At 60.8% G+C, this 22,717-nt stretch overlaps 3 protein-coding genes across 7 annotated transcripts; 1 reads left to right on the top strand and 2 right to left on the bottom strand.

Annotated features, from left to right (window-relative positions):
* Positions 1–4,277: 4,277 nt before the first annotated feature.
* On the bottom strand, positions 4,278–6,031 carry TOMM6 (translocase of outer mitochondrial membrane 6). Its single transcript, XM_050326995.1, has 3 exons — positions 5,880–6,031; positions 4,826–4,927; positions 4,278–4,580 (listed from the first exon to the last, which is right to left on the bottom strand). Exons 1-2 carry the CDS (start codon positions 6,029–6,031, stop codon positions 4,831–4,833), a joined length of 249 nt encoding a protein of 82 aa, XP_050182952.1. The 3' UTR covers positions 4,278–4,580; positions 4,826–4,830.
* A 1,401-nt stretch (positions 6,032–7,432) lies between these two features.
* Positions 7,433–15,117, top strand: LOC126646011 (basic salivary proline-rich protein 1-like). Of its 5 annotated transcripts, none has more exons than XM_050326992.1 (16): positions 7,433–7,580; positions 8,104–8,265; positions 9,412–9,519; positions 9,760–9,873; positions 10,883–10,947; positions 11,207–11,306; positions 11,403–11,570; positions 11,756–11,835; positions 12,028–12,164; positions 12,257–12,396; positions 12,481–12,600; positions 12,852–12,968; positions 13,140–13,400; positions 13,510–13,668; positions 14,150–14,257; positions 14,571–15,117. In XM_050326992.1, the coding sequence occupies exons 3-16, from the start codon at positions 9,478–9,480 to the stop codon at positions 14,751–14,753; spliced, it is 1,794 nt and encodes a 597-aa protein (XP_050182949.1). In that variant the 5' UTR covers positions 7,433–7,580; positions 8,104–8,265; positions 9,412–9,477; the 3' UTR covers positions 14,754–15,117. The 5 variants fall into 5 exon arrangements, with proteins under 5 accessions (XP_050182949.1, XP_050182947.1, XP_050182946.1 ...); XM_050326990.1 differs by having other exon boundaries at positions 10,883–11,050; positions 11,139–11,306; positions 13,140–13,352; XM_050326989.1 differs by having other exon boundaries at positions 10,883–11,050; positions 11,139–11,306.
* Positions 15,118–15,286: 169 nt separating this feature from the next.
* On the bottom strand, positions 15,287–22,523 carry PRICKLE4 (prickle planar cell polarity protein 4). The gene is made up of 8 exons (XM_050326857.1): positions 22,325–22,523; positions 18,174–18,326; positions 17,917–18,024; positions 17,702–17,839; positions 17,410–17,610; positions 16,987–17,173; positions 16,527–16,850; positions 15,287–16,241 (listed from the first exon to the last, which is right to left on the bottom strand). Exons 2-8 carry the CDS (start codon positions 18,321–18,323, stop codon positions 15,748–15,750), a joined length of 1,602 nt encoding a protein of 533 aa, XP_050182814.1. The 5' UTR covers positions 18,324–18,326; positions 22,325–22,523; the 3' UTR covers positions 15,287–15,747.
* Positions 22,524–22,717: the final 194 nt, after the last annotated feature.

Genomic DNA, 22,717 nt, shown 5'->3' with positions numbered 1-22,717 from the left:
GGTTCTTCAAAAAAAATGGTTCCATGTTCAGGGGTAGGGAAGTTGTCCAAGTGTGTTTCTCCTCTTCCCTCTTCTCCTTTTATCCTTGTCGGTGTTTGCCCCTCAGACACACCCGTTGTTGTGGGAGGGGGTGAAAAGGGGAGTCTCCCAAATCCCACTCCTCTTCCCACTGCCCCTCCTGGGACTTTTACCCACCCTGTCCTTGGGCAAATTGAGCCCAGCAAGAAGAAATTTGGGTTGTGCCAGAGCACAGCATCACACGAGGTCTCCTCTGCCCTTCAAGCCTCCCATTTCCTGTGTGTCCTGACCAAGGTGCTGCTTTTTGAGCCTAAAAGAATGTCTTTTGGACAATTCAGTGTCGTTCTGAGATCACATTCTCTTTATTTTTTTGGAGGCAGTTTGCAACAGTCCCGATGAAAAGGGTTTGGTTTTGGTTCTCTAAATGTAGCAAGGGCTGGAGGGATTTATGAATGTCTTTGTATTTACTGGGTGGGGGATTTTTGGTGCTACCAGTAAATGAAATCAATAGTGATGCAAAAAAAAATGCAAAGTAGGCCAAATTGAGATCCAATAACAGCAAATGTGACTGCAGGGGAAGCTGAGTTGGGCTCAGCCAGGGAGAAGGTGACATTCCTGAAGGAATCAGAGGTGCTTGTGATTGTCAGATACGTGATGGATTCGTTCTGGAGCAAATTATGCTCCGTGAGGCAGAGAAAACTCAAATTAAAGGCAGGATAGTGCTTAGAATCGCCTTTTTCATCTGAGGTGGGAGGGAAGCCTGGTGTTTTCCCCACACATGTGTCCCTCCAGGCCTGCCTGCCCTTTAAGAGGATTATATGTGGTTTGCTCTGCTCCCAGCTGGCCCCTTGGTTCCCTCTCCCTGCATCCCAAAGCCATGCTGGCCCTTTTTTTTGGATAAAAATCCCGCAGAAAGGCAAACCCACTGCAGCAGCAGTTGTTCCTGCAGCGAGCCCAGGCTCTGTGCCATCAGTGCTCATCTTTTGACTGAGTGTTTGGCATTCGTGTTGGAATTCAGGTGGAATTGCAGCTGTAGGGGGGAGGTGTGTCACAGGGAGCTGGGAGTGCTCCCATAGCCAGATTTTGTAGGGTTTGAGGTGACATTCTCTATAGTCCTGAGTCTCCAAGGGACATCAGCTGGGCTGGGGGGATCCTGCAGCCAGGAAAACAACTGCCCTGATAGGGAAGGAATTAAATAAACTCAGATAAACCTGCCTTTCCCAGCACTGTGGGGGTTCTGGAATATTTAGCTTTTATTTGGAAGCGACAGCGTATGGCACTTTTGATGCTGGTTGGTTTATGGTTGGCTCCTGCAGGCCTGAGACAGGCAGAGCCCAAGGCTCTCTCCGTGTGGGCACTGTTTTAGAGTGTCCTGTTCGCCAGGAAGTCTCATGGAAGTCACCCCCTCCATCAGTAAGGAATTCCAGGGAAGCCACTGAGGTGTGTCTGACCAGGGGAGCCTCCAGAGCAGATCTGTCCCTGCTTAACCGTGTGGCTTCCAATTCTGCCCCTGCCCTGATGCAGATTTAGAGTGAATTGCAGTTTTAGGCTCTGTTAGAATTGATTATTGGAATGAATACCAGTTTTACAGGTAGATGAGGTGACCTGAGTCCTGTCAGGAGTTCAGCAGTGACAGCTGTGAGTGCAAACCCCATGTCTGCAACATAAACCCCTTTGTTTTGGTACAGCTGGGAGCAAGTCTGGTGTTCCATGTGCTGAGATTCCTGTCCTGGGGATCCACTCTGGCAGCAGGAGCCCTGGGAGATGCTTAGAGCAAGTGAGAGGTCTGTGGCACCTCCCAGGTTGTTGCTGAGGAGCAGGAAGTCAGGCTTGGGAGGGAACTGTTCCCAGGATATCCTTATCCCATCCAACCTGTGAGTAAATGGGATTTCCTTAATTCTGTGTTTCTGAGAGTGAAGAATCTTCATGTGCCCATGGCCAGGTGTGACCCAGCATCTGCTGTAGCAGTTGGAAACCACTTTATTGCAGGTAACTTTGTTCCACTTAGCAAGTTGGTCACATAAATTTGCCTTTATTGTCCCTTTTCCTGCCCGTATTCCCAAGCTAAACTATGCATTCCACAAAAAAAAAAAAACAGTTTCTCTGCAAAGCACTGAAAATAACTTCCAGTTTTTTACCCCTGAACCAGTCTCTGGTCTGGCTTTGAAGCTGTCCATGTGAGGCAGCAAGTGGGATAACAGACCTGCAGTGCTGGATGTCAGCCTTTGCTGTGCCACTCCTGCTGACCTGGGGACTGGGAGCCAGGATTAAATTGTTTTATTTTTTAGATTTTTTTTCTTAATGCCAGCCAGGCCCAGTCCAGCCGGAATCTGTCAGAGCAAGGAGTAAAAACTCCAGGGGATTTTGGTGGGAAGCACCTTCTGTTCCAAACCTCATGCTAATTCCTGGTTTAGAAATGGAAAAAAAAAAAAAATCCCAGTTGCCATTGTCCTGGCAGCAGTGCTGCAGGATGGGCAGGATGCTTCCACTTCTGGAAGCTGCCCTGAGTCAGGGCAGAGTTCAGGCTGATCTTCAGCACCTCCAGACATTTAGTCCTGCTCTCAGTTGAGGTTCCTGGCAGGGAGCTGTTGGCAGAGGCTGGACAGGACAGGAGTTTTCCCTCAGTATGGAATCCCCTGGCAGCACCTGTGAGAACAGGAGGGAAGTGCTTGTTTGGGTGAGGAGCCAAGCTGGAGCTTGGGTGGATTCCCTGGATTTATCAGTGGATTTAAGTCAGAACAGCCTCGAGTTTCTGCTCCAGCTTCATTCCTGACATCACTAATGAGCTGAGCTGACTTGTGCCAGGCTGGGAGTGTCCTCCTCAAGGACACTGCCAGGCAGCAGCAAGTGAGGGAGAATCCAGTTAATCAATTAATTAATGAAGGGCTACAAGGATGGTGAAGGCTCTGGAGAGGAAGCCTCGTGAGGGGTGGCTGAGGGCACTGGGCCTGTTCAGCCTCGAGACTGAGGGGAGAGCTCAGGGGGCTGCAGGTTCCTCACAAGGCCAGCTCTGAGCTCTGCTCTGTGTGAGCAGGGACAGGACCCAGGGAATGGCTGGAGCTGTGCCAGGGGGCTCAGGGTGGATCTCAGGAAAAGGTTCTTCCCCCAGAGGGTGGTTGGCACTGAACAGGCTCCCCAGGGCAGTGGGCACAGCCCCAAGGCTGCCAGAGCTCCAGGAGGGTTTGGACAATGCTCTGAGGGACAGGGTGGGATGTTGGGGTGTCTCTGCAGGGCCAGGGGTTGGTCCTTGTGGGTCCCTTCCAGCTCAGGATATTCCATGATTCCTGACTGTTCCTGGCAGTCTGTCCAGCTGCCTCCTGATCCTCATCAGCTTTTCTTCCAGTCAGGTTTGTTCCCAACATCCCCAAGTCACCCCTGGCAGCCTCCACGGGCACGGCCTGGCCCCTGCCTGACCCCAGGCTGGGGGGGATTAGTGTGAGTAAATCAAAACTAAGATTAACTATAAAGGGACTGAAATGTTCTAATTAATCCCCTTTTCCTGCAGAAACTGTTTCTGCATAACTTGGATTATCCCAACTTCAAAAGAAATTTCATTTCTTTACAGGATGTCCAAACACCAGCTTTGAAAACAGCATTTTTAAGGATTTTTATGGGGAGTGGAGTGAGGGTTTGTTTTTTTTTTGAGGTGGGGGAGCAGGTGAGGGGCAGTTCTGTCCTCCAGACGTGGGAACAGCTGCTCCAGGAGAATGTCCTGAACTAAAACCCCGTGAAATTGTCCAAAGAATGTGAAGCCATGCTGCACCCCACTGCCACGGCTCTCAGGGCTGGGAGCTCCTCCTGCTCCTCCACAGCACCTTCCAGGAGCACCCTGTGAGTAAATCACAGCCTCAGCTCCCCCGTGGTGCTTCCACCGTCCCGGCAGCTGTTCCAGCCTCAGCCCAGGGCACCCCATGCTATGCAACACCAAACGGCTTCTCCTCCCACACGCAGCCATGGCTCCTCTGCATCCCCCAGCCTTCTCCCACATGGACTTTTCCCAGGAATCCTGGTGGCTGGAGCTCCCCTGGGGCTCGTCCCGGCTCAGATTTTCCTTTGCAGAAGCAGCAGATGGGTCCTGGGTGCAGCCCAGGGCTGGGTTCGGCCCTTTTTGTCTCTCGGGTGTGAAATATAAATCATGTTTTTATGATTTTTTTTTTGTAAATCTTTACTCTTTTTACACCTTGTTTTTGTAAGCTGAAGTTTCTTATTAAAAGGGAAAAAAAAAAAAAAAAAAAAGAAGAAGAAATTCCAGCGGGCTGTGTTGTTATTCCATAGACTTTAATAAACATCTGGGTGGGGGGAGAGGAGGAAATTCCACAAACATCCTTGAGAAAACCATTCTTGTTGTGCCTTGAGGAATGAATTGGAAATAAATTCTTCCTCTCAGCCTTAAATCTTTCCCCCTTGTCACTGCCTGGAGCAGGACAGGAGGGGCTCTGAGCAGCAGCTCTGCAGGGGAGGAGAGCCTCGTCCTTCCAGGAATGCAGCGAACCCGGCGCGGCCCAGCACGGCTCCGGTCCCAGTGGGAGGGCGAGCTCTGCTCCCTGCAGCTCCAGGAATTCCTGGGACAGGGATTCAGCGGTGTTAATGGAGGTGGTTTCTGGCACGTGGCAGCTCAGTAACAGCTTTACAGCCCTTCATGAGGTCAAGTCAGGGGTCATTGGGGTGTCTGTGCAGGGCCAGGGGCTGGACTGGAGGATCCCTGTGGGTTCCTTCCAACTCGGGGCATTCCATGGTTCCAAGCACAGCTGTTCCCACCTTCCCAGATCCCTCCTGGTCCCCTCCCTGCCCCTCACCCCGGGCTCACCGGCTCTACGGGACGGGCTGCGGGGCCATCAGGTCGATGTCCGTCAGGTTCCGGGCGACCCAGACCCCGGCAGCGAACAGCCCCAGGTTCACCAGCAGGTTCCTGCAATCCCAGAGACATTTCAGCTGGAAAATCCCTCCAGGACCATCGAGCCGAGCCTGTGTCCGATCCCCACCTTGTCACCCAGCCCAGGGCACTGAGTCCCACATCCAGGCCTTCCCTGGACTCCAGCTTTTATACTGGTTTATGTTTACATAACTCCTAGTGCAGAAACATCTGGTTTCCTTCTCCCTGACCAGGGCTCAAGGGGGAAAACCAAGGGAGTCAACCTTGACCATTCATCTCCTGCCAAACACGGCCAGGCATCTGATTCCATGGCCTTGACGGGCCTCCAAATGCGGAAAGATAAATATGTTCCTTCACTAATGATCAGTTCGTTAACGAGCTGATGAAACAAAGTTTGTTGGAAGGTTCATCGAGGGGTCAGCTTTGGCTCAGGGCCTGTTGTTCAGGCCTCAGAACTTCACGTTTTCCATGGAGAAATTCCTCCTGATGTCCAGCCTGAGCCTCCCCTGGCACAGCCTGAGGCCGTTCCCTCTCCTCCTGTCCCTGTTCCCTGGGAGCAGAGCCCGAACTCCCCCAGCTCCCCCCTCCTGTCAGGGATTGCAGAGCCAGAAGGTCCCCCCTGAGCCTCCTTTTCTCCAGGCTGAGCCCTCCCAGCTCCCTCAGCTCTCCTGGTGCTCCAGACCCCTTCCCCAGCTCTGTTCCCTTCCCTGCACACGCTCCAGCCCCCCAGTGTCCCTCCTGAACCGAGTGACCAGAACTGCACACAGGATTTGAGGTCCCAGCAGCGCCAGCACAGGGGGACAATCCCTGCCCTGCTCCTGCCGGACACGCCACTGCTGGGACAGGACGGGCAGGAACCGGGAGGGGGGCTCCCGATCCTGGTCTCAGTCCCGGACGCGATCCAAGCTCCGGTCCCGCTCCCGGATTTGATCCCGTCCCCGCTCCCATCCCGTTCCCGATCCCGTCCCCGCTCCCGGTGCCCCCGCACCTGCGGAAGTCGTTCCGGTCGGTGGCGAAGCGGAACGCGCTGCGGAGCCACGCGCGGAGCCCCCTCGGTGGGGCCGCCACCGGCCCCGATCCCGACCCCGCTCCCGGTCCCGGTCCCGGCGTTCCCGGCCCCGCTCCCGCCGCCGCCGCCATTGCTGCCCCCGCGCGCGCCGGGCGATGGCGTCACCGGCGCGGCGTGACGTCACGCCCGCCGCATGACGTCACTGCCGGCGCTTAGCGCCACGTGGGGCGGGATCGGGATCGGGATCAGGATCGGGATCAGGATCGGGATCAGGATCAGGATCAGCGCGGGGCTTCCCGGCACCCCTCGGGTCCGGGTTGGGCTCGGCACCCCGCCGAGCTGAGCAGCACAGGGAGGAAGGGGGTGGGACTCCCGGGAGCCGCACGGTTTTTGGGGTGTTCTGCGTGTCAGTTTTTATACCTCTTTTCTGTTAATCAAGCCCATTCTTAAATTTAACCTTTGCAGTGACTGGTTCCATGAGGTTGTGGATGTTTATTCTGAAACAGTCCCTGCTCAGTTCCACGGAGCTCTGCTGGTTGGAATCGCTGATGCTCAGACCGGGAGGGGAAGGGTAAAGGGTTTCCAAGCAGCATAAATGGTCCAGTGACTTCTTGGTGGGGTTTCTGTAGTTGCACACTCCAAACACAACACTCCCAACAGTCCTACACGTGGTGCTTCGCCCACCAATTAAAAGGTTTTCCACCTTTTAATTGCAGCTGCTTCTTCCATAGGATCCAACCCCGATTATTTTGTCAGACTGTTTGCAGCAGTCCTGCCACGCTGTCCGTCCGGGCTGCAGCCACGTTTGTCCCTGCTGCTGCATCCCCTTCCCAAATCCCAGCGAGCTAATTGATTTATGGCTATTAGGGGCTCTAATTAGCGGGCCAGCTGGAGAGCTGCGTGTTATCTGCCCGGTGGGATCAGCCCTGGGAAGCAGCCAGCTCCGCTGGGCCGGGGGCTGCCCCGACCCCACTCATTTGGAGTCTTGGAAGGGTTTTACTGCACCTCACACTTGGGGTTTTCTCTTTCATCCCCTGCTCTGCTGGCATTTGGGATCAGAGAGCTCCCCCGGAGCCTCCCTTCTCCCCCCTTATCTCCTCCCCCGTCCCGGCGAGGTCGCGGCACCGTCTCCATCCCGGGGTGGATGCAGGAATTTGCATTGCTGTGCGGACCAGTTCAGACCAGTTCGTTATCAGCGCGTTCCCAGCCAGCCCTCCCGCTTGTGCCGCGGGTGTTCTCGGGCAGGCAGAGGTGAGAAATGCCCCGGGGGCCGGGCGGGATGTCTGCACCTCGCACCGACACCTCTGCCCGGTGCTAACGAGCCCCGGGAGCGTCACTGCCAGGGGGGATGCGGGGAGATAAGGGGGACGGGAGGCTGGAGGCGCCTGGCAGAGGTGCCTGAGCTGGGTGGGCACAGGGTTTGGGAGACCCCCTGAGCCCCGTCCCCGGGGCTGCTGGCGAGTGGTGATGCTGCAAGTGGGGCCCAAACCCGGCTGCAGCGGCAGGAGGTGATCGGGACGCGTTGGGAGGGACGGACACGTTGGAAAGAGATCGGGACGCGTTGGGAGGGACGGACACGTTGGAAAGGGATCGGGACGCGTTGGGAAGTGACGCACAGGGGCAGCTCCAGCAGCCCCCGGTCCGTCCGCGTGCCAGCGCCGCTCCCCCCGCGTGGCAAAGGTGGGTGCGATGGGAGGGTCCCGTCCTGCCAGGGCGCTCCGGACCCTCTCACCCTTCTCCTTTCCCCTCCTCGACCCTGCAGGCTCTGCTGCAGCCCCGAGGGAGGGGGGCCTGCTCCCCCAAATATCCCGGCACAAGGGTTGGAGCATCCCGGGGACTGTGTGGTTGATCCAGATGATGCTGGAGCTGGGCGGTGGCAGGCGCTGGCTGGAGGAGGGGGTTGCACGGTGTGCAGGGACCCCCCCTTGCACAGATGCTCCATGCCCTGGGGGTGCAGGGACCCCCTTTGTGTACCCTGGGGGTGCAGGATTCGTGTTTCGGGGTGGCTGCGCAGAGGTGGGGTCGAGGCAGACCCAGGGGCTGATGGGGTGCCGTTCGAGGGTCTTTCGTCCCACTCCGCTTTGAGGCCGGTTTGCTGATGGACCCGAGATTCCCGGAGGATCTTGGGCTGTCAGGGATCAGGGAAGGGGCGCTGCCCGGGGACTGTGATCCCTCGGTAAGGAGTGTTTGCTCTTGGAAGCAGAATCAGTGCCGGGAGCGTGACTGGAAGAGGAGGGAAAACTCCCAGGGGGAGGGACAGGAGCGCTCCGGGAGAGCTCATCGGGGAGGAGGATCGGTTCCCGCCACACACTGGAGTGGAACGAGAGGCTGGGGGAGAGCCGGCGACCACAGCGAGCGGAGCGAGGTATGGGATACAGGACCGGGCCGGAGGGGTGCAGGGTTGGGGTGTAGGGGTGCAGGGTTGGAGTCTGGGGGTGCAGGGGTGCAGGGTTGGGGTGTGGGGGTGCAGGGTTGGAGTCTAGGGGGTGCAGTGTTGGGGTCTGGGGTGCAGGGTTGGGGTCTGGGGGTGCAGGGTTGGGGGCTGGGGGTGCAGGGTTGGGGTGTAGGGGTGCAGGGGTGCAGGGTTGGAGTCTAGGGGTGCAGGGTTGGGGTCTGGGGGTGCAGGGTTGGGGTGTGGGCGTGCAGGGTTGGGGTCTGGGGGTGCAGGGTTGGGGTGTAGGGGTGCAGGGTTGGGGTCTGGGGTTGCAGAGCTGCAGGTCAGGAGTGCATAGGTGCAGGGTTGGGATGCAGGATTGGGGTTCAGGGATGCAGAGCGCTCCACTCCGTACTTCAGTGCTGCTTTGCGGGACCCGAGACTGCCGTGCCAGGTAAAACCACAATTTAGGGACAAAAGAGCAGTTTTTCTGTTTCCCTCCGGCCCTGCCCAAGGGTGGTCCCTGCCGAGGAGGAATGGTCGGTGCCCGCACTGCCATCCACTCCTGCCAGCCCGGGGCCAGGGTGGCTCTGCAGCTCAATGCCCGGCGGGGTCGGGGTCGAAGCATCCCCCAATCTCTGACCCCCACAGCCCAGCGGGGAGGCTGCCCTGGGGAACCTCCCTCGTCCCTGTGGAGAGCCCAGACTGTCCCGTGGGAGCAGGGATGGAGCCTGGAGTGGGGCTGGCACCCTGCTGCAATGCCAGGCTGGCTGGGGGCTCGTCCAAGTGCTGTCCCCGACACTGGGCCGGGATCCCGTAGGACAACATGGGGCAATGCCGCGGGTGCTGCCACCCGTGGGGTTGGCACAGGGCGACGAAACGTGGCTGGGAGTGAGCAGAGCCTGGGGCAGCCAAGGGGGTGCCAAGGCACTGTGGGTCCGTGTCCCCACTGGCACAGGCAGCGGGTCCGTGTGGCCCCGGCTCAGCCGTGCCCCGTGGTCCTCGCCGTGGCGATGCCATGTGGCTCTGGGGGTGTCCTGGCGCTCCGGGAGCAGCGCGGGTGGCACCTGGGGGCAGTGTCCCTGAGCCGGCAGTGACGTCCTGTGGGACGTGCTCACCCTCGCCTCTCCCTTCCAGCGGATCCCGCACCCCCGAGGGCCCCTCTCCGCCCTGGGACGGGGGCCAGGCCGTGCTTCGGGCAGGATGTCCCCCCCGCCAGGCCGCAGGAGGGGCTTCCCCAGGGAGGTAGGTGGGTCTGCGGCGCTGCCAGGGCGGGTGGGAGCGCAGGAGCTTTGCAGGGCGAGGATGGGCACCCTCTGCTCCATCCCCCGGGGTGCTGAGGAGCCCGGGGAACATCGCTGCGGTTTGGGGAACAACTGGGAACAGTCTGGGCCCTCGGCCAGCAGAGGAGGTGGGTGGGCTCCTGCTCAGCGTCCGGCCAGGGCAGGGTGCAGTGGGGGTCTCACCACTCTCATCTCTCCACAGCCCGGCCCGAGGTGGGATGGAGCAGGGCCGTGCCCCCCTCACGGCCCCGAGGACGCCTGGGATGAGCCGCCCTGGAAGCACTGGCGCGGGAGGGGCCGGGGCGGATGGTGCCGGGTAAGGGGCCGTGTGGGGGGCAGATGTGCCGGGGGCAGAGTGGGACCTTCGGCCACACTTCATGGGGGAGACGCTCCCTGGGGGGAGCCCCCAGGCACAGAGCAGCCTGGACACATGTGGGTCCAGCCCCAGCCTTGGCCAGAAGTTTGTTTCTAAAGGATTATACGGATGTAATGGAGGCTTCACGTCACGGCTTCCTCCCACAGGGTTAAGAAGGGCAAAACAAATACATTTACATAGGTAAAATAAATTATTTATTTCCACTGATGGTGATTAGACTGAGGGGCCTTAATCACATTATAGATGGTTGTAACCATTGCTACAGTGCACTGTTTATTAAATCAATAGTTTCAAAGTTAATAATTACTAAGTAGAGATTGATGTTACTCACCCAGACCAACACAAATCTCTTTGGCTCAGCCTCGGGGAGGAATCTTGAGGGGTGTCCCTGCTCCAGGGAGGAATCCACACACACTCCTAGGAGGGCTGTGCTGCAAATCCCGCTGTTAGAACGGGAGGCTGAGCTTTTATAGGGTGAAACCACGGAGTGTCAGTGAGGCATTGCTGGGGGAGCCCTGCCAGCTCAGCACAACTCTATTTGTCCTCAAATAAGTCATTGCTGCTCTCTGGCTCCTCTCAGGAAACATCTGTCCCCCACAGCCCCTCCAGTGCCAGTTACTCTCAGGAAATGCTGGGTTTCACATCCTTGTGGTGTTTAATTTTGGGTTATTTGAGCCAGGCTGCTCTGAGCTTTCCTCAACACCACCAGCAGCGTGAACTCCCCCTCCACTGCTGGTAACTTTGCAATTAGGTGAAATCTGAGCTGTTTCACCCTAATTGTGTCCTGCTACAAGTGGGTGTTGTTGAAGTTCCCCTACAAAATCAGGGGCTTCCTTGGGAGCAGGAGGGGCAGAAAGAGCTGAGGGTCACAGTGGGGAGGGGGAACAGCAGGAAAACCAGAATATCTCAGTGAGCTGCTGTCCTCACCTACAGCCATTCCCCATTGCAGCCCAGCCCCATGGCCCCCAGACCCTTCCCTGGCCCTGATGGAATCCCTTGGAATGAGGAGGAGGAGGACAGGATATGGGCACCCCATGACTATCCCCCACCGCTCTGCTGGGATGACAGGGAAGAAATCCAAGGACCTGTGGATGACTTTGGAGAGGGCTGGCACCCGGTGAGGGACAGATGGGCCGAGGGGGTGGCAGCTTTGTGAGTGTCCCCAGCATGTCACCATCCTCATGGGCACCCATTCCCCATTGCAGCCCAGCCCCAGGGTCCCCAGACCCTTCCCTGGCCCTGATGGAATCCCTTGGAATGAGGAGGAGGAGGACAGGATATGGGCACCCCATGACTATCCCCCACCACCCCCCTGGGATGACAGGGAAGAAATCCAAGGACCTGTGGATGGCTTTGGAGAGGGCTGGCACATGGTGAGGGGGAGATGGGCTGGGGTGGGGGGGTGTGACAGCTTTGTGAGTGTCCCCAGCGTGCCACCATCACTCATGGGCACTCATTCCCTGTTGCAGCGTCACCCCAGGGGTCCCAGACCCTTCCCTGGCCCTGATGGCATTCCTTGGAATGAGGAGGAGGAGGAGGACAGGATATGGGCACCCCATGACTATCCCCCACCCCCCTGGAATGGCAGAGGATACATCCAAGGACCCGAGGAGGACTTCACACAGGACTGGTTCCCGGTGAGGTTGTGGGTGGGGGGGTGGTAGCAGCTGCAGGACCGAGGCTGGGGAGGGGGCAAAATGGGGCAGGGGCCACTCAGTGCCCCGGTGACCAGGGCAGGGCGTGGGGATGGGTTTCCCAGCTCAGCCTCCACTCTGCAGGATTCCCATCCCATTCCCTGGCTAAACCCACCCCTTTCCCGCAGGAGCTGGAGCCCAGCCCCTGTCCTGAACCACCCCAGGAGGAGGAGCAGCCCCCACCTTGGCCTCCTGCTGGCCCACCCGGGTGGGTGCCGTGCCTGGGGTGGGGTCCAGGGGGTCGGTGTGGCTGTGGGGTGGCACAAAGGGGCGCTGGGGATGGGCACTACGAGGGGGCACAGCCACGGGGTGACACTCCTGGCTCTGCTCAGCACTGGGGGGGTTGCACTGGAGCCCCCTTCCTAAAATACTGGCCCTGGGGCTGCCTTTGCTGCTGCAGGAGGCGAGGAGGGGTCCATGGCATGTGGCCCCCCTGGGACTGTCACCGGCCGGGGGGGAGACGCTGCCGACGCCTTCGCAGGAGCCACCGGGAGCTGACCCTGATCTCATTTGAGAGGGGTCCCAGACCCCCCAGAGGTTTGTGCTGCCCCTGTTCCTGCTTCCTTGGTGCTCTCCAGCCTCTCCCTGGGCAGAGCCAGGAGCCACTGCCGTTGTTTCCCGCTCCACAGGGCACAAATCGTCCTCCAGGGCCTCTCCTTCCCTCCCCAAGAAGAGCCAGCCGGCAGCCAGGACAGAGCTGCAGCCCCCCGCTCCTCCCCAGCCACGCACGTCCCCACAAGGTCCTGTGGAGAGGCCGGAACAGACCCAGGTTGTGGGGTTTTACCTGCCCCCCCTGCCCCATCCCAGCTCCCAGCTTGGTCTGAGCCCTGTGTGGTGTTGTGGTTTCCCCCAGGACCTGCCAGAGGGCAGTGGGGAGGTCCCCAAGACCCCTGAGCCAGCCAGGACCCCTCCAAGGAGCCCGGCCAGCGATCCCTGTGCTGCGGGGCCGGAGCAGGCGGCTCCAGGGACACCGGTAGGAGATTCCCGGGGCAGGCAGGGGTGTTGCACCCCCAGGGCTGCCTGGCTCTTGGACCACTGTAACGTCTCCCTCCTCTCTCTCATCCAGCCCTTTCACTCTCCACCTGGCTGTCTCCTTGCCGGGCGTGGGGTTTTTCCAGACTCTGCCCTGTGGTTTCCTTTGGGGTTTAGCACCCTCTGGGTCCTGTCCCCAGCTCCTCTCCCAGGACAGATGTGTCCCAGCCTCACACCATTGCCTGTCCCCAGGTTGAGCCAGGAGCTGAGCAGACACCTCTGGGCAGCCAGGACCAGGATCCCTCTGCTTTGGGAACGGAGCCAATCCCACTGGAGGAGAACTCTGCCAGGGCAGGGGAGCACCTCGAGGTATGGGATTCCCAGGGAGCGGCACAGAGTCAGCACAGGGCTCCCCAGATCCTGCCCCCCAGCAGCACTCAACCTCCCTTATGGGTAGTTTTTATTCCCACCACATTCCCCTTTCCAGACCCTTTTTCCCTCACTGTGGGCTCTGCAGCTCACCTGTAACTCTTTGCACAGGTAGAGCCCTGCAGTCCAGCTGTCCCCGAGGCTGGCACAGGGGATGGGTCACATCCCCAGAGCCCAGCAGCCCCTCTGGATCCCGCTGAGAGGGAGCAGCTGGCACCCAGCTGCTCTGGAGAGGCGGGTGCTGAGCTGAGCCCCCGTTCCCGGGGAGAGCAGCGTTTGCCAAGCGGAGCTGGAGAAGCCGAGGCAGAAGCTGCCGGTGATGGGGTGGGTCTGAGCGCACGGGGCAGCTCTGTGGCGTGTCCCCCTCCCCAGGTGAGAGCCCCTGGAGGCCTCTGCTGCAGGTGGGGCTGTGCTGGCAGCACTGGCTGCCCCCTCCTGCACAGCCCCCGCCGTCCTCCCCCAGCCCCTCTCTCTCCCACAGCTTCTCGAGAGCCTTCAGCCACCTGAAGACTCTCAGGTGCCACCAGGACCTGCAGCAGAACCTGATGCACAGCCCAGCCAGGCTTGTCCTGATACCTGCACCTCACCAAGGACCTCACCAGGGCCCCAGCACCCTCCTGGCTCCAGTGAGACAAACCCGGTACAGGGTCTGGGTGCCCCCCTGGGTCCCCATGAGGGCTTGGGGGCACTGCCACAGCAGGAGCAGTGGAGGGGGACCCTCTGGAACCCCAGCAGGATTCCAGGCTGGGGTTAAAGAGCTGCTTTGTCTGGAGGCAGAGCCCATATCGGCCCCTGATGCCAATAAATGGGAGAGAGCTGGAGAAAGGCCAACAAAATAGCTGAAGGCTTGGGAGTGTGAGGAGTGTGAACGACCAGGGACTGGAGCTTAAACAAAGCCAAGGAGAGCACTCTAGAGCAGCTTAATTACTGCCTAATGGGGGACAGAAATCTGCTGGAAGCTCTTGCTGCCAGTGCTGGGGCAGAGGGGGAGCGGGGGCAGCTCTGGCACCCAAGGGAAGGGGGGAACCGGCACCCTGGGGTCCCAGCAGGTCCCTCAGAGGGCGACCAGACCCTCTCCCTGTCCAAGAGTCCGATCTTTCCTTTCCTTTCCCACCCCCCAGGCTGGGGACGGACAACAGCAGCTCTGCCTCGGGCTCCCAACACCCTCCCCATCCCGCATGGATCTCCGCTCCGCCGCCATCCTCGCCAGGAAGGAGGAGATCGAACTGGTGAGTCCTGGAGGCCCCTGGCTGAGGGGTGGGGGGGGCTGGGACCTGCTGCTGGGTGGGTTGGGGCTCAGCCCAGGACCTTCTGAAGCGATGCTGGGTGACGAGATGTGAACTTGGCATTTTGGGGGGCACTGAGAAACCCCTCCTGGTGGTGGTGGTGGCTGTAGGGAAGCTGCTCAGAAGGGGTTTGCAGGGGCTCAGATGCTGCCAGGAGGGTTATGGACCAAAAAATGGGAAGGGGGTGAGGAATACCCCTAAGGGGAGCTGCATGCTGCTGGTTTTTGGGGTGCTGACCCCGTGGCCGGCCCTGCAGTCGTACCAGCAGTTCAGCCTGAACATCGCCGTGGTGGCCACGATGCTGCTGCAGAAGGAGCCCTCCATGGAGGCGGCCCTGGGGCTGGCACTCAGGGCCAACCTGCGCCAGGGCTGGATCCACCACCTCCGGGAGCTGGAGGATTTCATCGACAGCTACGACTCGGCCACCTCCGGCCCCTGAGGGGACACCCCCTCCTCCAGCCAGGCTGGGAGTGATGAGGGGCCATGCCAGGGCACTGCTGTGCTCAGGTGCTGCTGAGCCTGGGGCTCAGGGTGGCACGGACACGGTGGCAGTCCCACCATATCTCCTGGAGGAGGAGGAAGGTGGGGGTATGCTTAGTTTTAGCCCTGCCCAAACCTCTGTGTGCAGCCAAAGGAGGAGTTGGTGTTACTGGATGGTGGTGGGAGGGAGGGAGAGCAGCAGCTCCTCTCCTCCATCCAGGCTCCTCACTCCATTCCTGGTTCCCAGGGATGTGCCCACAAACCCCAGGAGTTGTTCTTGGGTTTAAATCTAAAAATAAACCCTGTTTTTGTTGCTGCCCTCACTCTGCTGTCATTCTGATCCCGCTCTCCTCGGGTTGGTGAAGGAAGGGTCCTACAGTGAGCCCAGCATGGGGGATGTGGCAGAGGCCAAAGGTCACCCCTGAGGATCACACTGCTCTGGTGGCACGGTCGGTGTCACAGTTGGGTGGGGAGGAATGTGACCCTCCTGCATTCAGATTTCAGCCAAACTTTATTGGAGCTTCGTCACTGGCAGCAGCAGAGCTGCCTCCCTGGCCCCTCCCTTAGGTGGCACCAGAGATGGAGAGCACGTGGCAGTGGTGCTCATCCTGCAGGGAGGGGTCCCAGGGAAGGATCCAAAGGATCCAGCCCTGGCCCAGGGGTCTGGTGCAGGCAGCTGCCCTTGTCTGGAGCACGGGCTGCTCTCCCCGCTGTGTCTGAGGTGCTGCAGCCCTGGTGAGCTCTGCTCCCTTCCTGCTTTACCTGTTCCTAATTGCGGGAGAGGCCGGCAGGAATTGCAGGCTGTGCTTTGCCAGCAGCTGCCGGCAGGGAAGGATCCCAGCAGCTTCTCCCACCAGCCTTGGGCCTCGTCCAAACCACACTTGGAACATGTTGAGACCGTGGCAGGACCCAGCAGGGGCTGGCAGGACATCAGGGCCCCCCTGTCCGCACTGCTAGGACACACTGCAGTGCCTGCTGCTGCCCCGGGGCTTGGCCGTCCTGCCCCCGGCCTTCCCCGGGGGCTCCCTGCCCAGGGAGTTCATCCCGGGCTTGGGGATGGGCTTCCCAAAAAAGAAACCCTCTTCCTCCGAGTCTGAGTCCGAAGATGAGGAGCAGGTGGGACACCAGGAGTCCTCCTCCTCCGTGGCGTCCTGCAGGTCAGTGTGCTCCGGCCGGGGGCTGTGTCGGGGTGGGGATGTGCCCGCTCGGGAGGGTGGGTTTCCATGGCCCGGGGGTGTTCGGGGGTCTGGGCCCCCCAAAACCGGGTGGCCCAAGGCTCCAGGCTCGTTGGGCCCCTCTGGGCTGGGCTGGGGGGAGGAGGGGTGGGTGGCTGGTGGTCCCAGCATCCCTGTGTGCACAGCATCGCTGCTCCGCTCCTTGGCGGCTGCTCCGTGGTCCTCCGTGCTCCTGAAGGCAGGATGCACAGGGGCCTGATCCAAAAACGCCTCTGGAAGAAGGAAAGCAAGGGTAAATGAGGAAGGAGAAGGCTGAGCCTGCCCTCCCACAGCCCCCTGTGCAGCGAGGGCTGCCTTGGGACATCACGGGGGGTGGTAGCAGCCCAGCCCCTGCTCTCACCGCTCGCCCTCCCACAGGAGGTGGGCTGGGGGCTCATCACCACTGCTCCAGCCCTAAACTGGGCTGGCCCCATGAGACATTCCCCATGAAGTACCCAGGGGCTGAGCAGAGCCTGGAATTGCTCCCGCTCCCCTCCCTAGGTGCAGTAGGATCCTACCAGCCCCTTCCACGCGCTGCCTGCAGCCCCCCGGGGCCGAGGGGCCGCCAGACCCCGGTGCGGTCCTGCCGGCAGGGCCGGCTCGGGAGAGGGGCGTCGAGTCCGGGGACGGAGCCGAGGCAAAGGCCGAGTCGGAGGAGTCGGAGGCGCTGGAGGAGGAGGACGAGCCGTGGCGCAGGCTGCAGGCGTCGGAGCAGAAGAGGCGGCCGCGGCGGCAGGTGAGGGGCTGTCCCCGCAGCGGCTTTCGGCACAGGCTGCAGCAGAAGCAGGCGGCCCGGGCGTGCCAGTGCAGCCCTTGGTGCGTGGCCCCCTCGCTGTCAGCACCTGGGGGGCAACCGCGGGTGAGGGGGAGGCTCTTCCCGTGCCTGTGTGCCAAAACCGTCCCCCGCTGCCTTCCCAGCCCACAGCCCGCCTGCCCCGCAGGGATTGGCAGCCCTGCTGGGCTGGGGTCAGGCCGTACCGATGGGGTCCCCGCAGGCCTGGCAGGGCTCGGCGAAGAGGCTCTCGAAGCAGGCGCGGCAGCAGGGCCGGCCGCTCCTCATCACGTAGCGCTGCCCGCGCAGGGGAACGTCGCACTCCAGGCAGCAGAAGTGCTCCAGGTGCCAGCGCCGGCCCTCGGCCTCGATGCACTCCTCCATGAAGATCAGCTGGAGCGGGAAAACAACCCATCCTCTCAGCACCCAGCGGGAAAACCCCTCGTCTGGAGGATGCTTTGCCACGCTGAGGAGTGAGGAAGAGCCCCTGAACCGTGGTACGGGCAGGAGGATCTCAGCGAGGCTCAGGAAGGAATATTTCCTCCTACCCATCAGTGGTTCTTGCTGGATTTGCAGCCCCCAGCCAAGAGAGGGGCTTTTAGCAAAGCCTCCCCCTGCCCAGCACCCACCTGGTCGCAGGAGGCACAGCGGGGTCGGAAGAGCTCCGCGTGGTGCCGGCCACAGTAGATCCTCCCATCCTGCTGGAAGTAGATGAGATCCACCAGCGGCTGGTGGCAGAAGTGGCAGGAGAAGCAGGACGGGTGCCAGAACTGGTCCCCCAGCCGAGACACTGAAATCCCCGGGTCGCCTTTGTTCAGCCTCCTGCCGCACTGCAAGGCAAAGGGACACGGGGTTTGGGGCCAGCCTGGCTTTTGGGGACAGATCCCAGGCAGGGATTGGGTCCTGGTGGAGATGCCTCACCTTCCTGCAGGGACAGCCATGGCAGGGACCGGGCACGGGACATGCCAGCCCCTGGCCCAGAGCCTCCCGTCTGCGCCGGGCGCTGAACGCTCGCAGCTGCCGCCGCTCCTCCTCGGCGAGCTCGGGGCAGTACCGCTCCTGCACGGGGGCACGGGGGTGAGGGGGGCACGGGGGTGAAGCCCAGGGTGGGCAGCACCCAAAAATAGGCATCTTACATCGCAGTCCTGGGGAGGCAGCTGCTGCAGGAGGGCTCTGGCGCGGAGCCGCGTCCTGTCGGAGGGAGAGCCGGGCTGCGGCGAGCGGGGCCCGAGGCACGGCGGGGCCTTGGGATGGGGCACAGGAGAGAGAGACAGGCAGAATTTTAGGGGGATTAAGCTGCATTGCTAGAATGTGTTTAATCCCAGGGCTCTGCCGTGGGAACCTCCCATGCACGGCACCCACGGAGCTGGGGGAGAGCGGGGGTGCTGCCCACCTCGGGGGGCGCGGGGTCCGCAGTGGGTTCCAGGTACTCTTCCAGGGCACAGCCGGAGTCGCTGTCGGACGAGGCCGGAGGGAGGCCGGTGGTGGTGCCGCAGGACGGGGGCTCATCTCGCTGGGGCCATGCAGGGCGAGGCAGGGACATGAGCTGGGGAGAGACAGCGTGGGCTGGTGAGACCCTCGGCAAGGCAGAGAGGAGAGACCGTTCCAGGACACGTGATCTGTCTCCATGTGGCAGCAGGATGAGCAGCCCCTTGTCCCAGGGAGGGACCCTGGAGCAGGTCCAGCTGGGAGGATGCTCAGTGTCACCATGACCTCGAGACTTTTGGCTGAACCACTGCAGGAGTTCAAGGGCTTTTGGGGGCTGCTTTCTCTGCAGGAGTTACAGCAAATCCACATCGAGGGTGCGGGCACTCAGCAGGGCTGGGGCTCTGTCTGCCAAGCAGGAGGCGCTGGGAGGGGATGGGATGGTGATGGGTTGAAACCAGGCAGGGAAGACCCCGAGTGTCCCAGCTCAAGCTGGAAGAGGTTTTGGAAAACAGCCCCGGCTTTTTGCTCACCCTCAGCAGGAGATTTTCCCCAACTGCCACCAGTCCTTTGCTGGGTGGTGGCCAACCCTGGTCTAGTGGCCCAGCCCTGAACAAGGCAGTGGGAACAGACTGAGGTTCAGCCCAACTCAGTGGAAAATAATTCCTTCCCCTTGGGCTGCCATTGTTCTGCCCCGGGCGGCTGTTCCTGCCTGGCTGGCCCAGCCACCACCACCACGCCTGGCCCGGGGTTACGCAGTGGAAACCCATCCAGAGCCGTTCCCTCCTCCCCACGCAGCGCTTTCCACCACGCGCTTCCTTCCTGCCCTGGCTTTCCAAAACAAAGGCGAGCTGGTGATGTGGTGGCTCCTGGGGTTCCCTGGACGCCAGCCCAGAGCCTGAAGCCCTCAACCCGTGATTCCTGCCCCGGTGGGATGCAGGTGGGCTGTGGGTGGGATGGAGCTGAGCTGCTGCTCCGGGGGAGGAAGTCACAGTGACCAAACGGCCCCAGGGCACCCCTGGATTCACCCTGTGCAACGCCCACCATGGATTGATCAGCTGCTCTGCAAAGTGTTTCCATGCAGAAAACAGCTCACCTCGGGCTCAGGGCTGAGGGGTGGGAAGCCCCAAACTGTCTACCTGGGCCCTCCTACTCCTCTGCCACCATGAGGACCCGTTCCCTTCTCTGCACTGGGATGGTACCGGTGTATCCCCCCTGCCCTCACTGTTAGGGACATCCCAGCCAGCACCAGCATCCCCACTGCTCCCTCTAAACACCTCCAACACTCCCAGCTCAGCCCCTGCTCCCAGTGTGCCCCTTCCTGTGCAGCATCTTGGGGTGCTGGGACGTGGCACCCAAACGTGGCAGCTCTGGAGTTGGGAGCAGGTGGGATCAGCCCGGGCAGCTCAGGTTTCCCTGCCCTGCAGCTGGGTCAATGATTAACGCTGCACATTGGCTAATCAGCGGGATAAAACAAAAGGGCTGCTTGCTTTTTCCTGGGCTGTGGGGTCTGCCAGCCCTGGGGCAGTGCAGGAGGGTGCAGGGCAGGTTGCAGGGTGCTGTTCAAAGCTGTGCTTTGGGATAGGGATGAAATAATCTGGCCTAACTCTGTATTTGCAGCTCAAGGAGAGCCCTGGCTTTGCTGGCTTGGTGAGGGCCCATTGCTGGGTGAGGAAACAGCCTTGGCTCTACAGGAGGAGCAGGATTGTGAGTCCCTGAGGATGCTGAGTGGGGATCTCCGTGGGCTCAGTGTGCGGCCCCAGCTCTGTTTCTGCCTGGTTTGGGTAATGTGCCCTTGTTTCTCTCTCCCCAGTGGGAGGCATTCCCAGGCTGTGCTTGGCTCATTAAGCCTCCAAGCTGCATTTGTCTAATCTGCTGGGGCTTTGCTGTAATTAGACCCCTCTGATGCTCCAGGGACTCAGTGGGGCTGGTGGTGCCAGCGTGGCCCCAGCCCTGTGGCACAGGGCACCCTGTCCCAGGGCCACCAGCACCGTGGGGTGATGCTGGGGGACAGTGGCTTGGGCAGGGCTCCTGGCTGCTGTGGATCCATGGGGATGTGCTGGAGAGCCCAGCCCAGCCCAGTTTGATGTGATTACGCTGGCTGGCAGCCGTCTGGGCTGTAAACAAGTCCCTGTAATTAGCCCCAGACGGTGACACAGGTACGTGCCTCCCATGCTAAAGAGCCAGGCAGCCCCAACAGGTCTGTCTCCTCTGCTCCCCATCGCTGTCCCCTCTTCCTTCCTGCTCTCCCTCGCTGCCTCCAGGCACTCCTGCTATTGCCCTTCCCTTCCCTGCTGGGATACAGGGATGCTCCCAGCCTGCCCCTGCCCTCAAACCCAGGGATGGGAGAGCCTGGACCATCAGGGGCACAGTGGCACTTTGGGGAGCTTCTCCTCCCTGCCAGCGAGTCCCCAAGAAGGGACATGTGACAGACCAGTTGGACAGGCTGGGTGCCACTGGCTGTCATTTGCCTTTGCTGTAAAAGCCGCTGGGAGCTCCTCTGGGTACGATTGCTCAGCCCCCATTGCTCTCCGAAGGATCGGGAGCAGGCACAGCTCCCTGGGCACAAGCGGCTAAAATTCCTGGGAATATTAATCTTATTTGGCTCCCCGGGAGCAGCCCCTGTCTCCAGCTGGCTGTGGGAGCATGTGTGGGCTCCCAGCCCTCTGCTGCCAAGGTCACACATTAACTTGGAGTGCAGCCACCCCAGCCCATTCGGAATTCAGCACAAGGCTCCCTGTTCCCAGCATGGCAGGGGCTGATCTGCATCTCTGCCACAGCTTTGCTTTTCTAGAACCACCTCTCCACCTTAGAAGACCCACTTCCAGACCCCCTCCAGCCAATTTTTCAGAACCACCAAACACTCCCCAACCCCCAGGAAACACAACATCTCACCATGACCAAAAAGCCCCGATCCCCTTAGAGCGCCCGGCAGCACTGGCAGCTCCCAGAGGCACAGCTCGGTGTTCACCTCACCCACGGGATAACCTGTTTTTGCTTGAGCTGCTGTCAACACAGCTGCGATGAAGGTGCGTGGAACAAAGATGCAGAGCAATAAAGATGCATCTTCTGGGGCCAGATAAGCTGAGGCCTGGCAGGGCGAGCTGGAGCAGCGAGTCCTGCAGCACAGCCCGAGCCAGGCTGGAGACACAGAGCCAGTCTCACGGAGGAGCCTGCGGTGCCTCTTGGATTTGGGATGGCCTGAGGTGGAACAATGCCGGGTGCCACTGGCTGGGCACAGCAGATCATGGGCCAGGCTCAGTGCAGCCCCCCAAATGATTGGGGGGGGTGTCTCAGCATCCTGCTCTGTCACACAGCACTGTGTTCTCCATGCCAACAGAGGGGATGGTGGCCAGTACTGTGGCCTGTTTGCTCACCAAGGGATGTGCCAGTGCTGCAAAGGGCTTTTCTCGGTGTGTTTTCCCCCATCCCACAGGTATGGCTGGCTGTCCCAGCTGGGTGGGGAGCAGTAACCCTTAACCCACCCTAACTCACCCATTTGTACATTCGCAGGTCTGCACCGAGACTCCCACCCCTCCTGTCCCCGTGGCCACCGGGATGAAGACCCACCACCTTCATCTCCCCATGGCCACCAGGATGAAGATCCCCACCCCACCTGTCCCCTGTGACCACCAGGATGCAGCCCCCCCACCCCACTTCTCCCCGTGGCCACCCTATCGTGGCCCAGCACATCGATGTGTGAAGGGGCTGAGCTCCATCTCCAATCCCAAAACATCCCATTCGCGCCGGATCCCGGGCAAAGGAGGGATGGTGGAGCCAATGCCCCTTCCCGGAGCCCCTCGTCGTGCCGGGCAGCCCTGCCCGCCCCCTGCCCGCGCACCTGCCCGCTCCGGGCTGGCACGATGGAACAGGCGTCACCTCCTGCTCTCAGGGGACGTTTTCCCGAAAACAAAGACCGCGGGGACAACGATACCACTCCCTGCCCCAATTACCACTCCCAGAGAAGAACAGCCAAAATCCCCCTGTTCCCCTCGCTCCCGTCCTCTTCCCCTCGCAGCAACTCCCGCTGCCCCCGCCTCCCCGTCCCCTTCTCCCGCAGCTCCAGCTCCACGCGTGGCTGGGGACCCGACCCCGGCAATGCCTTCCAGCCTCACGTACCTGCCCTTTCCCGGCGCTGCGGGCCCCGCGCTCCGCCGCTGCGGGCTCCGCCGCCCGCTCCAGCCCCGCGCCGGCCGCCGCCGTCCCGCCCTGCTCCGGAGGACGCGAGGGAATGGAGCCTGGGCTGGGAAAACTTTGCAAAGCGAAAGGAAAACATCCAAGCTCAGTCAGGGAAACGCTTTTTTTTTTTTTTTTTTTCCCCTCTCTCTTTTTTTTTCCCCTGCCTGCCCAGGCACTGGCTCCGCGGCAGCCGGGGTCCTAATTACAGGCTTTTTAGCCTAAACCTCGGGAGCCAGCCAATGGCTGGAATTCCTGGGCAGGCAGGGAGGGGAAGGGGGGGGGTACATTAACCCTACAGGGGAAAGAGCTCCCGATGACATCTGGCTTGCTCCT

The sequence above is a fragment of the Myiozetetes cayanensis genome, unplaced genomic scaffold (assembly GCF_022539395.1).
Source record: "Myiozetetes cayanensis isolate MyiCay16 unplaced genomic scaffold, myiCay2020 scf32, whole genome shotgun sequence".
Lineage (NCBI taxonomy): Eukaryota > Metazoa > Chordata > Aves > Passeriformes > Tyrannidae > Myiozetetes > Myiozetetes cayanensis.
Note: the sequence above shows the minus strand (reverse complement) of the source record. Positions and strands in the feature narration are given on the sequence as shown.